This window comes from Mauremys reevesii, linkage group 10, assembly GCF_016161935.1.
Source record: "Mauremys reevesii isolate NIE-2019 linkage group 10, ASM1616193v1, whole genome shotgun sequence".
Lineage (NCBI taxonomy): Eukaryota > Metazoa > Chordata > Testudines > Geoemydidae > Mauremys > Mauremys reevesii.
In genome coordinates this window covers 50,252,203-50,268,731 of record NC_052632.1, presented here as the reverse complement: position 1 = coordinate 50,268,731, position 16,529 = coordinate 50,252,203, and the positions used below count along the sequence as shown (strand labels likewise).

General features: G+C 49.3%; 1 protein-coding gene across 1 annotated transcript in view; it reads left to right on the top strand.

Moving 5' to 3' along the window:
- Window positions 1-4,359, top strand: part of RAB40C (RAB40C, member RAS oncogene family) — a 65,110-nt gene extending 60,751 nt beyond the window's left edge. Inside the window, exon 7 of the mRNA XM_039492514.1 lies at window positions 975-4,359. Within this exon, the coding sequence (XP_039348448.1) occupies window positions 975-1,255 (281 nt within the window). The 3' untranslated portion in view covers window positions 1,256-4,359. The remainder of the gene's footprint in view (window positions 1-974) is intronic.
- Window positions 4,360-16,529: the final 12,170 nt, after the last annotated feature.

Here is a 16,529-nt window from a genome sequence, read left to right as displayed (position 1 = left end):
ACTTGCTGTAGGAAAAAGTAGGATAAAATTGAGCAAGAAATGCTTCCCAGTGGTTATTAGGACTGGAATTGCTATTTTCAACAGCTATTGCCTTTTTTTTTGCTTGTTTAAAAGGAAGACAGTGATATTGCATTGGCAAATTCCCCATAGAAAGAAAGAGTGGAACAAAAGAATAATAAAGGCACCTCAACTTTTCCTCATTTATGGAGGACAATGAGGATTTAAAACTGAAGTCCTCTGTGCGCTGCAAATCTATCCTGAACACCTTTCATAGACAGGGTCTACAGTCTTCGCAAGCTGGGTCCTTGGGCAGACTAAAGATAGGAGTGTGCCCCCGTGTGGCCAGCTGTATGGAAATCCCGCATGAGCTGGGGCTTTCACAAAGCAGTGTCACATGCTTTTTACACTGAATTCAGGAAGTAAGGGCTTTCTCGGAGAGGCTGAGGCTTGCTCTAGCTGTATGGAGCTGGCAGTTCTGCTGGATGATGGGGTCAGAGTTCAGAAGAGCCTGCCCCTGGGCTTGTACAGATTGAACAGGTCCCAAACAGGAATGTGCTCTGCCTCGCCCCAGCAAGGCTGTTGCCTTCCTCCAGACCACGTCTGCTCTTTGTATCTTGGAATGGGAAGAAGGGGGCTGTGCAACTCAACTGCCAAACACTTTGCAAATACTGACTAAATGAGGCCTGCAGCACTGTATGGGGCGTGTGGGAAGGATTGATTATTGTGCTGATGGTTTAAACTGAGGCTTGGAGGCAGAACTCAGAACTTGGGAGTCCTGTCTCCTAGTTCCTTGTTTTCACCATCAGATCCGCAGTCTCTAAGGCACTGTATTGCCACCACTAGTTTCTCCCTCCCTAAGAAATGGGTGGTGTACAGTGCAGGCGAGATGTGCATCAGGGAAAGCTCTCTCCCTGGAAGCACCACCTGGGTGTCACTTGCCCTCTGACTGTGCTTGATTCTTTCTCTACCGACAGTGTTCAGCTTACAGGACCTCTGCTGCCGTGCAATAGTCTCCTGCACACCGGTCCACCTCATTGACAAGCTGCCACTGCCTGTCACCATCAAAAGCCACTTGAAATCCTTCTCCATGGCCAATGGAATGAACGCAGTGATGATGCACGGCCGGTCATACTCCTTGGCTAGCAGTGGGGGTGGGAGCAGCAGCAAAGGTAACAGCTTGAAGAGATCCAAATCAATCCGCCCGCCGCAGAGCCCCCCACAGAACTGCTCACGCAACAACTGCAAGATCTCTTAGCAAGACTGTAATGCTGTGCGCTCCAAACACACCCACCCACCGATGTACAGATGTTTGCACACGTAACCCTTTTCAATAGGATCCTTTTGAACGTTTCTGGGTCACTTTTTTGATGACATGCATAGCTTTGGGAAACGAGTTCAGCTTAACGTTCAGACCATCATATCGACTGGATTCCACATCGCTGGTAAAGGGGACGGTGCCAAGTGAACCTTCAGGAATGCTTTGGGATTTTCCTCAGCCTGGATGGAAAACTCAGCAGCTGCTGGCATGGGGGAGGGACAAGCTCGTCCAGTCTGGGCAGAGGAGGGGATTTAGCGGAAGATCAAGAGGCTTAGGGGGTGGTCAAGGGAGAATCTGTGCTGCAACTGTAACTCTTGAACTCCCAGATGCTTGCTGGTGTGATAGTGAACAGTGGACTTCTAAGAATAAACAGGGCATAAGATGATGGCAAATTCTACCTGGACTTTAACCTGCCATTGACAAAAAAGAGGCAAGAGTTGGCCAATTGGGAATCTGAAGGAAGCAGTCCTGCTTGCCTTTCACTTATTTATATAAAAATTATATAGAGAGATCTCACTTCTTTTTTTTTTTTTAAAAAGAAGCAGTCAGGGAAAATTTTATGCAGCCATGTAAATAGAAGCATGGGACCTCTGTTTGCAATGCACCAGCTAAGGGGGAGGAAGAGAGAGGAGGATTTTAAGGTGAATATCTACAAACACTTCGGGGGATTGTACAAACAGGATTGCTCTGGGTTTGTTTGTTTGTTTTAAATACTATCTATGCGAAAGGAGAGAGCGATCTGTATGCTACACTCGGGATCCTTCCTTTTCTGAACATTCCTGGTAACAAGGGTGAGGGCCTAGGAGGGGGCTGGGATTTAAATGTAATGGTGGGGGGGACAGAGGCTGATTGTACTCTCACTTAAACCAAAACCCAAATAGAGTTGCAGCTGTGAGGCTGCCATGGCCTGCAGGAGCCTGAAGGCAAAGGTTCCGTCAGACCAAATATTAGAGACCCAAAAGTCAGCTGGTACCAGGTTTATTTTTCCCATGACAGGCAGCATCTTCTCATGTGAGGTTTGTTGATCAGTGCTGGCCTTGAGGACCTGCAGGCATAGAAGTAAAACACTTCTGCTGGGCCTGCAGTGGAGAGAAACACGCAGCTTGATCACAAGCTACTCTTCTGGGGTCACTGTTCCTTCCCCCATCCTCCCCAGTACTGCTGTTTATCCCTCCCATTCTTCTGGGCCATAAGGTCAACCCCCTAATAGGCACGGAGACTTTGAGCAGGCCCTGAATCCAGGGTCGCTTCTGCACCTGTAAATACCCACTTCACCTTTCCAAGGAACATCTAATCTTCTAGCATTGCCCATGGCTCCTCTTCTAGATGGAGGCAGGAGAAGGGAGAACACACTTCACACTGGAGTGTGGCATATTAGAACTGATCAGGACTGGAGCACTAGTAGCCATTCTAAGTGGTATTAAAATGCAGCCTTGCTAGTCTGGAGTTTTCCTGCATTGGATGACCAAGCAAAGCTATCTTGCTTTGCCCTCAGACAGCCATGATTGCTGTTCAGTGGCAGGAAAACATGAAGGCAAATGCACTGGCTTGTTTTTATTGTCACCTAGGTTTTCACAGCTTCTAGAGCAAGCAATCTCTCTAGTTGGCAATGTGCTTGGGATAGGCATGTGATGTTAGAGAAATCCCATCTGGGACAATAGCAGCAGCTTCCATTACTTAGTCCCATAGCAGTAGGACTTTTAACTTTCCACTAGGGCTTCCAGCAGAGGTAGTGCCTAGTCCTTGTTAAGCTAGAGAGGCTGATTACAGTTCGATGCAAGTTCAGTCATAGGTGAGTGAGACCAAGACCTGGTGGCAGGTTCTTGTAGGCCACCAGGACATGTAGTTTTTCTGTGGCTTTCAGGATCATCTAACTATATGAACTGCTTTTGGTTGCTCTGTTGTGCCTCCACTATACCTCCCTCTTTATTGGGAAACTAAAACTGGCACATGTCTGCTCTAAGATGCTGGTGCTCTACTGTTACCGCCTGTCTCCCATTAGCAGCAGTTCCCCAAGGCCAGGCTCACCCTAAAGCAGCTTGTTACGTGGGCAGGATGAAGCTGTTGCGTTTCCTGCACGGCTGACCACCCACTCTGTTCAAGCAGCAACTAAAAGACGGGTGGCAGGGAAATGGCACAGCCCCTTCCCACAGCAGCACTCCCTGTTGTGCCTTTCCCTTCCTTCCCTGACAGGGTCTGGAGACGAAGGAGTTTCTGCACACTCTCAAACCCCAGAGGACAGATTTCACAGATAGCCCAGCTGCAGGGCTATAAACCAGGCCACCAACGAAGCTCAAATGAGGGAGAAGGAGAAAATAAACCGAGGGCTAGGAGTGTCTTGTGGCCGTGATTCAGACCAAGAACTAAAGCTGTAGTCCAGTTCAGTGCTGTCGCGGGGAAGCCAGGGGATTTCTAGAACCTGTCAGCAGCACTACACCCACTGCTCCATGTCACTCAACAGGGAGCAGAAGCAGCCAGGCAGCCTAGGGATATATGGCTAACAGGTGATGGGAGGCAGAACACACCCCTATCCCAGTGTAAAACCCTCTTTGAATTTGGTTTCCGTTAGACAGTTAGTTGTGGCAGCACCTCAGCAGCCTGTAACTCACCTATGTTGCCTCTTCCGTATCTAATATCTGGTACACGCAGCTGGTGTGGGGAGGAGATGGAAGATTCCATTCTGCATGTCTAGAAACTCTTCCAACTACCTGTGGATGGTTTATCCCCTACAAATAAACCCTCTCCCATCTCTTCTCCCACCGTACATTTTCCCCTGTACAATCTCAGCAAATCCTGTCCAAAGAAAAGATTCATTGATCTGGAATGTCTGCTGATCAAAACTGAACTCATCTTGTTTTCTCCATTTGAAAAGAAAGTGGTTCTCGCATCTGATATCAACACTAGTTTTTAGCTGCTGTCTGACACTCGGACCATTCCAATGTTATTTTGGACTTTTTCTTTTATTCCTTTGTACAGTCAATGTTGTTCAACTGATATACATGTTTTGTTTTATATAAATTAAAGTCTTTTGTTGTTTTAAACTACCAGGCGGGATCTGGACAATCATGTCAGTTTCAAGTGGGGCTGCGGTTTTAGCAGGTCTTTAAGCTGGTTTTTCTGGGGTTGCTCAAGAATGGGGGTGAGATGTGGCAGGGCTCATGGTGATTGGGAACTTGCCGAAGCGGGGCCCTTATACCAGTGTTCCCAGGATTGCCCTTACCAGCCATTCAAAAATCATGAGATTTGGTTTACAGATGATGAGATTTCAATTCACATTTGGTTCTATTCTTTGTCTTTTGGTGTTTTGAACCTTTACAAGTCATTTTTCAAACGTGTCTAGTCTCCAAAACTTGTTTTTAATGTTTAAAGAAAAACATTGAAAAACATTGATTCTCCTGAGACTTGTGAGAAAATCACAACAGTTCGCAACGCAGGTGTGTAAACCCCCCATCAAGCCCACATAAGCTCTGACTCATGTTGGTTACAAGTGGTGTAAAACTCACCCTGTGCAGCTACATCAGTTGCTGGCCACCAGAGCTTCAATCCCAGGTAGGGCTCTTCTTCTGCTTTGGTACATCTGGGGTAACTACTCCGATAGCTGTAATGGAACTATCCAAATTGGAGTAAGCTGCTAATGAAATTGATATAAAGACGGTTTCAAAGTGAATTTCGAAAGCAAGCTATAAACAAAGGGGAGGCGCTGTCTTGTGACTTCATAGTTTGCCTCACTTTGTTTTTGTGTGACGATGGCAAATATTGCAGTCACTATGCTCCAGAGTGAACAGGGGCAATCAGAGAGATGGAGTCACAGAGCGTGCTGAGACCCCCAGCTAGAAGAATGGCCTTGTATGGTCATCATTGGGGATGAGGCTCTTAGATCCCAGAGAAGCAGTCACTTTTGGGAAGAGGGACAGCTTCTCTTGGCCTAATTCTCTTCTCATTCACCCCCTAAGGAAGCGGGGGGACACTGGCCCTCCTTTTGACCTGCCTCTTCTCTTCCCCTCCTCCCCGCCCCAGGATTATATCTCCACTCTGAACCCGGCTGGCCAGGCTTGTTTTAGCAGCTTAGTGCTTGCTGGGGGAGGGAAATCAGATAGCGGCTGAAGCATGGAAAAACCCCATAATGAGGTAAAAGCCTGGTCAGGGAAGAGTGAGCAAACATGCCTCTTGTTTTTCAGGCAGGTTCTCGAAGTACCCTGTGCAGTCTCACCCCAGGAGCCTAAACAAAGGACTTGTGTGATTTCAGGTGGGGAAGGATCAGCAGGAGTCAGTGACTCTCCAGCAGCAGGTTCTGTTTTCATGCAGATGTCCTTGTTCGGAAAGAACAAGGCAAGAAAACTGCTCAGGACAAATTGATTAACACTGTGCCCCGCTAGCCTTTTTCTGCCCGAGTTCGAATGACTCACAAACAGCTCCTTGAGCCTCACCCCCCACGGAGAAGTAGGCAGGAGGAGCATGTTGCACTGGGATCACTTTACTAGTTTCCCAACTCTTGTGAGAGCTGGTGGTTTTCTGAAAGCCCCAGCTCCTGGAGTCATGTCACTAGGTAAGAAATGGTTTTCATTTAAACAAACAAATCTGGCTGGAAGCGACTGGCACTGAAGCCAGGCTGTTTCCCAAAGAGGGGTGGTTTGTCAGCCACTGCGAGTAAGTGGTTTAACATTGCCAACAGCAAGAATGAGTGATCTAGTGGCGCAGTGCCACAGGCGGGCACGGCATGCTCCAGAAAACACCGTGCTAGGCTCTGCAGAGCTACGCATTCTGCTATTTAGTATGTGCTTGGCTGTGCTGCTGAATCAAGGCCTTAGTCCCATCGATGTCATAAGTATCTGCTTTGCTGAATCTAGACATGAGCCCCTGAGCTGCAGGCTTGGTCGGAGCTGCTGCTTCTGCTGCTAGCCCAGAGGAAGAGTTCCCCTGGCCTGGAGTGTTAGGCTCTGCTGCTCTTCTCAGTGGCTGGGGGTTAGTTTGTTGCTCTGTCTTTGAGGTCAGGCATCTCTGCTCCTGTCTCCTGGGCCAAAAGGTCATAACAGAAGTCACTGGAGCCCTCAGATCAAACAAGAGAGGAAATAGCTCCTGGGTCTGGGGGCCTCTCCTGGGCTTGCCTGATGCATGTGAAACAAAGGTTCTTGTCAGCCTTTTATCCTCCCTGTTTGCTTTTGATCTTTGTGACCTGCGCCTCAGGAGTGCATGTGAAACAGGGCTGCCTTGGGAGACTCTCCTGGCCAGGGCGCTGGGGCTGCACTATTTAGCTAGTTGGGCTGCTGAGAGCCAGTGCTGCGCTCCCGTGCCTGGACCTGCCTGAAACAGTCTGCAGCAAACTCCCAGCTTCCTTTCCTTGCTGTTACTAGTGAGCAGATGATGGGGGAGCGGAACTCAAGTGGTGATGCCTTTTTCCCCATTCAGAAATACCCCAGGTGGTTGTGCTGCTCTCTAGCTGGGATTGTGTGCTGCAGCCCTCAGTGTGGTGCCCGCTTGAGCTGGGAGCCACTGTCCCACCACCTGCTCCCCCTCGTGCTCGGTGGCTCTTTGTAAGAGCAGTGGCCTTAGTGAGGATTAACCCTTTGCGCTTAGCGCCTCTGTTTGCAAAGCGCTCTGCAGATGCTAATTGCAGGTCACCCTTCTCCAACTGGGGAAGACGGGGCCCAGAGAGAAGTGGTTTGCAGACCTGGGCTGTCAGCCCTGTGCTCTGCGGGATTTGTTGGCTGCCCTTACTATGGACGTGTGGATGGAGGTGCCAAGGCCACGTCTCCCTCACACACTGGACTGTTAGTCCAGCAGCAGCACCGGGACATGGTGCTCACAGGCTAGAAGTGGTGCAGACATGCAGAGAAGAGTCCCTGATGAGCTCCCAGTCTAGGCTGGAAGCAGCCTGTGAGCTAGCGATGCCAGTATCTGACTGGGAGCCAGGAGATCTGGGTTCTAGTCTTAGTTCTGCCACTGACCTGTGACCTTGGGCAAGTCAATTCCCCTTCTGTGCCTCTTGTCCACAGAGATTGTGAGCCCTTGGGGACAGAACTGTCTCCTGCTGTGTGTTTGGTGCAGGGCCCAGCACAGTGGGACAACAACCAGGGTCAGATAGTGCTGAGATACAAATCAGGTAAAGAAAATGCAGTGGGTGGATGCAACAGACCCGAAGTGTGGGGCAGGGCTAAGGTATCAGTAAAGCGAGCAAGTCTATGGACTACGGGCAGAGATCTTGGCTACACAGCCCTGCTTAGCAGGACCTGTGACGCTTTCCAAGGTTAAACGAGCTGGATTATATCCCATGTACTGTGCTTAACTTCCCAGTGACAGCATTTCTGCTGGTTCCTGCTGGGGTTCCCCTTCGGGCCTCTATTAACACATGGTGAGGTCACTCTTTGTCTTTGACTGCAGCTGCTCTGTCAGTGATCTGGGGGTGTCATGGGCTGCCTACGGAGGGAGACCCTGGGCAGTTGTGGACAGGTCAGTTGCTGCAGTGTCCATGTTGCACCCCTGGGCACATCAGTGCATCAAGGATAGGGTGTAGCTGAGATGCTGTGGGACAGGAGAGGAGAGAGGGGGAAGCCAGGAGCTTGGCAGGACTGGAGCAGGTGTAGCTCATGGCAAGAAGCTGCTGCTGATTATTGAATCAAAACCAGCTCAGCCCCGTGCAGCCGGCATTTCCCTGCATCTCCCAGCTTCCTGATCAGGCAGATGAGGGAGATCCCAGCGTGTGGCACAGCCCTGAGCCCCCCTTGGGTCGCTATTGCAGGTCTGAGGGAAGGAGATAGATCCTAAGGCAAAGGGCATACGGGGAGAAGGTTGCCAGGCTCAGCTCTGGGACATGTGACAGGCTGGGAGCCAGTCTGCCCTCTCTTCTGGCTTATTGGGTCACTGCCCCTAGAGAAAGGCTTGTCCCTTGCAAGCCTTCCCCTATAGAGGTCCCGTGAGGTGCCACTGCCACCGAACCAGACACAGGTATTTCCCAAAGTCCCTTAGGTATTTCCTGCCCCCCCAAACCTGAGCATTTTCCCCTCTGTGATACCCGTGTTCACCCCATGCAGCTCCCCCTCTGTGAACATTCAGGATCAACCTCCCCTGGTAATGTTCTCCTCCCACTAGCCTGGCCTTAACTGCTGCATGGCTGTTGAGCAGCTGCCATGTTCTACCCCAGAAGCGGCTGCATTTCAGCGGTGGGTAAAAGAGTCCCTCCAATGTGTAACTTGCTGTTGTGTGGCACCCCCAGCTGCCTGCAGAGGGCACTAGGTGACCCAGCGTATTCAACTGATCAATGTCTTTACCACATCAGAGCCGTCAGGGCTGGGGACCGGATGATCCTGGCTCTCCTGCCCAGTGAGCCTGGGCCAAGAGGAAAGCTCAGGAGCGGGAGACGGAGACTGGGTGAAGCAGGAGGAACTGGAAATGAATAGCTCCAGTTCTGTGCCCAGAACTATAGGAAAGACTGGTCCCCCTCCCCTGTTTGTTTCATTGGCCCTGCTGCTGGGGGTGGGGGTGAATCAAACTGCTGTAAGCTCGTCCCCCTTGCTCTCTGGAGGAAGAGGCAGCAACTCTGGAAGGGGAAGTACAGAAACCTGATTGGATGGGGATCGATGATGCCATGCAACCCCTTTTCTGAGGTGCCCACAACATGGCGAACTAAGTCTCTGGCCCATCGGACTGGAAAGGTTGTCTGGGCCTTGCCCTGTCTGTCCTGGGATGGGAACTGAGTTACACAAACCAAGTTTAAATGGACTAAGGCCTCTGCTTAAACCCCGGAACCAGCATTGTCCTGTGGCCAGAGCAGAAGACTGAGCATCGGGACTCCTGGATTCTAGTTCCTAGCGCTGCTGCTGACTTGCTGTGACCTGGAGCACGTCATGTCCTGTCTCTGTATCTCAACTTCCCCATCTGGGAACAGAAGCAATGAGACTTACCAGCCTTCTGTCAAATGCTCTGGAATCCTAGTGTAGGTACTAAGAATTATTCCAGATTAAACCCAGATTGGCTGGCCGGTGGAGTTAGGCCACATTCAATCAGATATTGGAGACCAGCAGGGACCTGGTTTCTAAGCGCTGTCTGGCTCTGTCCAAACTGTTATTTCCTGTGTTAACACAGCTTTGGGTACCATGGTTTCTGGCCTGTCCTACGTAAACCTTCATGCTTCAGGGCACAAACTGACTTCTTAACTGGAGGGTCAGGAAGAATCCATTTGCGAGGCTATATAGAGATTCTGGGATAACTTGGCTTTCCTGCACCTTCCTCTGGAATAATGTACTGGTCACTGTGAGTGTCTGGATACTGGGCTAGCAAGTTCTATGGTGCTACACAGTGCTCTGCTGATTGAAATGGGACATCTTGTCTCCATTCATGGGCCTCTGACGACTATCACTAAAATGGTGCATTTGCCCTCAGCTGTTGCTGTTTGTTCCTAAACATCCTTCTCCCGGGGTCCTGCGGCATTCTGATGAGGAGCAGCTCGCCTTGAGGCTGGCCAGCCACGGTGGTGAAATCCTGTGTCACGGCTGTGCTGGTGGCTGGTAAATACAGCTTTAGCAGATCTGTAAGTTCTGGCCCATGGAGCAGCTCCGCAGGGCTGATAATCTGGGAACATAGGCTCTGGCTGCTCAGATTGACAGTGGAGTGTCTGTGGCTGGGTGTCTCTGCTTCCATGGCAGCCAATGTCACCTTGGGTTGAGTCTCTCTCCCTGCATTCCTAGGCGCACCAGGAGAAGCTGAGCCTGCAGTCTGCGCATGGGGCCTGAGAGGCAGTGCGGTACATAGCCCGCTGCTAGGGGACATGAACGCCGGCCTGTGGGAGCACAGGGCATCAGCTCCTCTCAGCCCATTGGCCCTCATAAGAACATAATAGCATAAGACCAGCCATATTGGGTCACATCAAAGGTCCGTCTAGCCCAGTATCCTGTCTTCCGACAGTGGCCAATGCCAGATGCCCCAGAGGGAATGAACAGAACAGGTAATCATCAAGTGATCCATCCCCTGTCGCCCATTCCCAGCTTCTGGCAAACAGAGACTAGGGACACCATCCTGGCTAATAGCCATTGATGGACCTATCCTCCATAAGTTTATCTATTTCTTTTTTAAACCCTGTTATAATCTTGGCCTTCACAACATCCTCTGGCAAGGAGTTACACAGGTTGACTGTGCATTGTTTGAAAAAATACTTCCTTTTGTTTGTTTTAAACCTGCTGCCTATTAATTTCATTTGGTTGCCCCTAGTTCTTTTGTTATGAGAAGGAGTAAATAACACTTCCTTATTTACTTTCTCCACACCAGTCATGATTTTATAGACCTCTATCATATCCCCCCTTAGTCATCTCTTTTCCAAGCTGAAAAGTCCCAGTTTTATTAAGCTCTCCTCATACAGCAGCTGTTCCATACCCCTAATAATTTTTGTTGCCCTTTCCTGAACCTTTTCCAATTCCAATATATCTTTTTTGAGATGGGACGACCATATCTGCACACAGTATTGAAGATGTGGGTGAACCATGGATTTATGTAGAGGCAATAGGATATTTTCTGTCTTACTGTCTATCCCTTTCGTAATGATTCCCAACATTGTTTGCTTTTTTGACTGCCGCTGCACATTGAGTGGATATTTTCAGAGAACTATCCACAATGACTCCAAGATCTTTCTTGAGTGGTAACAGCTAATTTAGACCCCATCATTTTGTATGTATAGTTGGGATTATGTTTTCCAATGTGCATTACTTTGCATTTATCAACAATGACTTTAATCTACCATTTTGTTGCCCAGTCACCCAGTTTTGAGAGATACTGTTGTAGCTCTTCACAGTCTGCCTGGGACTTAACTATCTTGAGTAGTTTTGTATCATCTGCAAATTTTGCCATCTCACTGTTCACCCCTTTTTCCAGCTCATTTATGAATACGTTAAATAGGACTGGGCCCAGTACTGACCCCTGGGGGACACCACTATTTACCTCTCTCCATTCTGAAAACTAACCATTTATTCCTACCCTTTGTTTCTTCTCTTTTAACCAGTTACCAATCCATGAGAGAACCTTCCCTCTTATCCCATGACTGCTTACTTTGCTTAAGAGACTTTGGTGAGGGACCTCGTCAGAGGCTTTCTGAAAATCTAAATACACTTTATCCACTGGATCCCCCTTGTTCACATGCTTGTTGACCCCCTCAAAGAATTCTAGTAGATTGGTGAGGCATGATTTCCCTTTACAAAAACCTCATTGACTCTTCCCCCCCCCCCCAACAAATTATGTACATCTATATGTCTGACAATTTTGTTCTTTACTATAGTTTCAACCAGTTTGCCAGGTACTGAAGTCAGGCTTACCATCCTGTAATTGCCTGGGTCACCACTGGAGCTCTTTTAAAAAATTGGCATCACATTAGCTGTCCTCCAGTCATTTGGTACAGAAGCTGATTTAAATGATAGGCTACAGACTACAGTTAATAGTCCTGCAATTTCACATTTGAGTTCCTTCAGAACTTTTGGGTGAATACCATCTGGTCCTGGTGACTTCTTATTGTTTAGTTTATCAATTTGTTCCAAAACCTCCTTTAATGACACCTCAATCTGGGACAGTTCCTCAGATTTGTCACCTCAAAAAAGAATGGCTCAGGTTTGGGAATCTCCTTCACATCCCCAATCGTGAAGACCAATGCAAAGAATTCATTTAGTTTCTCCGCAATGGCCTTATTGTCCTTGAGCGCTCCTTTAGCATCTCGATCATCCAGTGGCCCCACTGGTTGTTTAGCAGGCTTCCTGCTTCTGATGTACTTAACATTTTTGCTATTACTTTTTGAGTCTTTGGCTAGCTGTTCTTCAAATTCTTTTTTGGCCTTCCTTCCTAATTATATTTTTACACTTCATTTGCCAGTTTATGCTCCTTTCTATTTTCCTCACTAGGATTTAACTTCCAGTTTTTAAAGGATGCCTTTTTGCCTCTCACTGCTTCTTTTACTTTTTTGTTTATCCATGGTGGTTAACCATGTTTTGGTTCTCTTACTATGTTTTTTAATTTGGGGTATACATTTAAGTTGAGCCTCTCTTACACTGTCTTTAAAAAGTTTCCATGCAGTTTGCAGGGATTTTACTTTTGGTACTGTACCTTTTAATTTTTGATTAACTAACCTCCTCATTTTTTTGTAGTTCCCCTTTCTGAAATTAAATGCTAGAATGTTGGGCCGCTGTGGTGTTTTCCCTGCCACGGGAATATAAAATTTAGTTATATTCTGGTCACTATTACCAAGGGGTCCAGTTTTATTTACCTCTTGGACCTGATCCTGTGCACCACTTAGAACTAAATCAAAAATAGCCTCTTCTCTTGTGAGGTCCAGGACTAGCTGCTCCAAGAAGTAGTCATTTAAGGTGTTACTGTCGGGGGAGGCAAGTTGGGAGGCCTTGGCCCTCTTTCACAGCCTGTGCACCTGCTAGACCTGCGCTGGCTTGACCAGGAACTGAGCGCAGCAGGGGGTTGGGCCGATCCTGGGAGCCCCACTGGCTGTCTATGGTTCCATCTGCCAGAAGGTGTGTTCACCTGTCAGCAGCCCCTGGCAGGAGCAGACATTTAATTTAAGAGGCCCCAGACTCAGGCTGCTCACCTGCCCTGGTGCTCTCATGGAGTGCACAAGGCTTGGCCTGGTCTCCCCCTCCTCTTGTGTGCCAGGCTGTGGTGGGGTTGAGGGGAAGAACTGAGGCCGTTGGGATGGCACCCAGGTCTCAGTCGTCAGGACAGTGTAGCGCTCTGCCTTCCCCAGTGTCTGGCTGGGGGCAGGGATAAAAGCCGGGGGCCAAAGTTCAGCTCAGACGAGATGAAGTGATGCTGGAAATGAGGACAGAATAGGCAAAAATCTAGCCCGTTTACCTACCGGGTGAGCAAGGACAGTGGGGAATTAATCCGGGGAAGGGAGTCCCCCATAAGGGGTCCGTGAGTCTGCTATGGCCTGTACCTGTAGTGGGTCTGTGACCCAGCCCAACTGCCCTAGCACTGATCCAAAGGTAGATATTTCCCAACTATGGATACACTACCCGTGTGCACCGTGCAGCGTTAGGAGCTGGGCTGCTTAATGCAGGATTCCTGTGTTTTGAGTGTGTCTCGCTTCCCAGGTAAGAGAGTGAGCCAATCACATAAGGGCACTATGTAATGTAGAACTGTGGAATTGTCAACTTGTGGCAGTAGCTTGCCTTAGTATATTCTTCCTCCCAGTATCGCTGCTGCTCTGCTGTAAACACAGGAAGCCCCGTCACCCCTCCACCCAAAAGGGCCCCGGTGTCCACCATACTGCTGTCCTATCAATGGCCCTGAAGGACAGGCAGTTTGGAGGGGAGACAACTTGCTGAACTAGCCTTTCTGGGGCTGTGAATCTGAGCATGAATCTGAGCTGCCACAAGTGAAACAAGTCTGTGAATCTCAACTCAGCCCTTAGCCTGCATTTGTCAGTGTCACAGGAAGCGCCTGTGCCTTTGCCGCTGTTCACGACTGTCTATTGGACTGGTTCTCTCTGGGTAATGTGCCCCGGAGGTGAACACACCCTTTAATCTAGTGCTGGCAGAGAACGGTTAGTGACACTTGTCACGGCCAAACTCAGCCAGCAGAGGAGATGTGAGCGAAACAAGAAATACAGTAGAAATGGCTGGGAATCTGACGGCCGTGCTCTTGGGAAGCTTTGAAATCCTATAGCCTGTGCCAGGCAGGAGCTCAGACTAGAATGATCAGCGTGGTGTCTTCTGGTCTTAAGAGCTTTGCTGGTAAGCAGGCAGCTGCATCCTGCACTGGCTTGGGTTTCCAAGCACCTTCAAAGTGCAGCAGGCCCATGGCAAGTGTGGTGCAGTAACATAACCAAAGGTGTCAAGGCTGGGCTTGGTACTGTAGTGACCTCTCAGAACAGAACTCCTGTTGGAGTGGAAAGCTTGCGAAGATTTCTAGTCACCGGACAGAGCCGATACTCCATGTGCGGTGCTGTCACAGCTCATAAACCTTCCTTTCTTATCATAGAACAAGTTGCATGAACTATGTTAAGGCAACCACTTGCCAGAGCACCAGGTTTCCCAGTTACGTCCCTGCTGAACAAGGGCCACTCAGGCCTGGCTCCAGGTGTCAGACAGCCATTGTGGAAGTGTTGCTGAAACCACCACAACCGCTTTAGTGCGCATTAACCATGAAAACACCTGTAAGTTCCCTTGGGGCAGTAGAACCCACCTTCCCTGTCCTGGGCTAGGCTAGGCTAGTATTTACAAGGTGCTAGCTAATGTGTGTGAAGCCCAGCATAGCAAAGGCACTGTGTCCTTAAGAAGTGTTCCCTCAATCCGTTTTACATGTGTCAAAGGCTCACTGCCCTGTCTCCACTAGGCATCTCCCACAGACTCTAGGGCATTCCAAGCTCACTGGCAGAAATAACATGGAAATTGAAGGTGGGGCTTGATAGCTCCAGGGATCAGTGAGGGGACATGGAGTTTTGCTCCTTTACTGGACCAGGCTGAGCCTAGCCGAGCCTTGTTTCCATCCAAAGGCTGCTTGGTAGCCTAGCTAAAAGGAGCTGTCAGTTCCCCATAGGATCCCTGCCACTTCCATTAAAAGAGACTCTCTCTGCTTTTAGCAGTATGAGGCCTATGACACAACTCAGCCATTCCAATTCCATGCAGCAGCCTTCTCATGTTGGCATTGCCAGCAGAAAAGCCAAAGACTGGTGAGGTTATGGAGATGCTCCGAGGCCCCCCTAGAAGGGACTGATCTAGGTTGAGGCATGTTGGCAGTCTGGAGTTGGGGGAGCCTGCACTGCCTCCATACCTGTTCTCTGGGTGCAGGCCTCCAACCTCCAGGGCTAGCGAGCCAACCCCAGCTCTGTAGTTGCAGGGAGCAGCTCTCCAGTCCCTCCTTTGCCACTTCTAGGTTGTGCTGGTAATGGCCACACGTAGTATAATACAGCCATCCCATGACCAGGGCAGGTTACCTGAGGCCATGTGAGCAATTTCTCTGGCAAAGCCGGCTGTTTGGGGAGAGTGAGATGCACGTCAAATATCAAAACAGAGTCAAGGTCACCGTGTTTGTGTCATACACTCCGGCAGCGGCTGCCCCAGAGCGCACATCTGTTCTCTCCACCCACGCTGTGGGTTGCTAGCTTGGGGTCAGTATGCCGGGGCACGTTTGGCTCTTGGCCTGCGCTCTGCTCACACAGGGCGTTAACATGCCTGTCTAGAACTCGCAATTGCTTTCCCCTGCTCCTAACCCATTTACCGTATGTACCCTGTGTTCAGCCATTCTGTAAATATTGCAGTGAGCAGGGCAGTCTCTCAGTGCTACCACTGCCCTCTATTGGATGGAATCAGAACTGCTCAACAATGTGTCATAGACCTTATACTGCTGGTAGCCAACATAGATTCTCCTTTAGCTTCAGTGCGGCAAGAGGATTTGAATGTTCTCCCTGCCGCTGGCATAATGTTCCAGGCTCCTACTGTCTGCAGTATAGTGACCATGTAAACTCCTTGGGGAAGGGCCCAATTTCTATTCTACTTGTAGCTTGCCAAGCATGTTGGAGCCCAGTCTTGGATGGGACTCCAGGTGCTACAAGAACACAGGTGACATTCCACACAAGCATGGTTAATTACACTCTCTCCTAGCAAGATTCAAAGAGGGATTGGAGAGTCCGAAGGATAACCAGAAGATCCAGGGGCGAAATAGTTAATGCCACCAAACCAATATGGGAAGGGCTATAAAACCAAGCTCTAACTATTTGGGATCAAGATAAAACCCAGGTGTGTGTGTTGGGGGTAGGGTGTCTTTTCTCAACTCTGACGGGGGGCTGCTGGGTGATCTTGGGCTAGTCACTTCACTGCCCTGTGCCTCAGTTTTCCCATCTATAAAATGGGAGTGATGATACTGACCTTGTCTGTCACACACCTGGAGTTCTATGGATGCACAGTGCTATGTAAGAGCTAGATGAGATTAGTACTGCAGGGTTCTCGCACCTTTCTCTGAAGCAGCTGGTACTGGCCACTGTCCAATCCAGCCTGGCAATTCCTATGTGCCATGTATCATTTCTGGATAATTATTTACCTACAGTCTCTCAAAGGTGGAAAGTGCTCTTGTCACAGGCAGCATGGACGTTACTATCTAAACTCAGGTTAATTTGGATTCTCCCTAGGGGAGGACGGGGAGTTCGGGGGCTCCCCTGAGTGGCTTTCAGTCAAACACTGCGGGAGCGTTGGGCACAGATCCCGCCTGCTCAGTGAATGGAAGCTGAATAGGG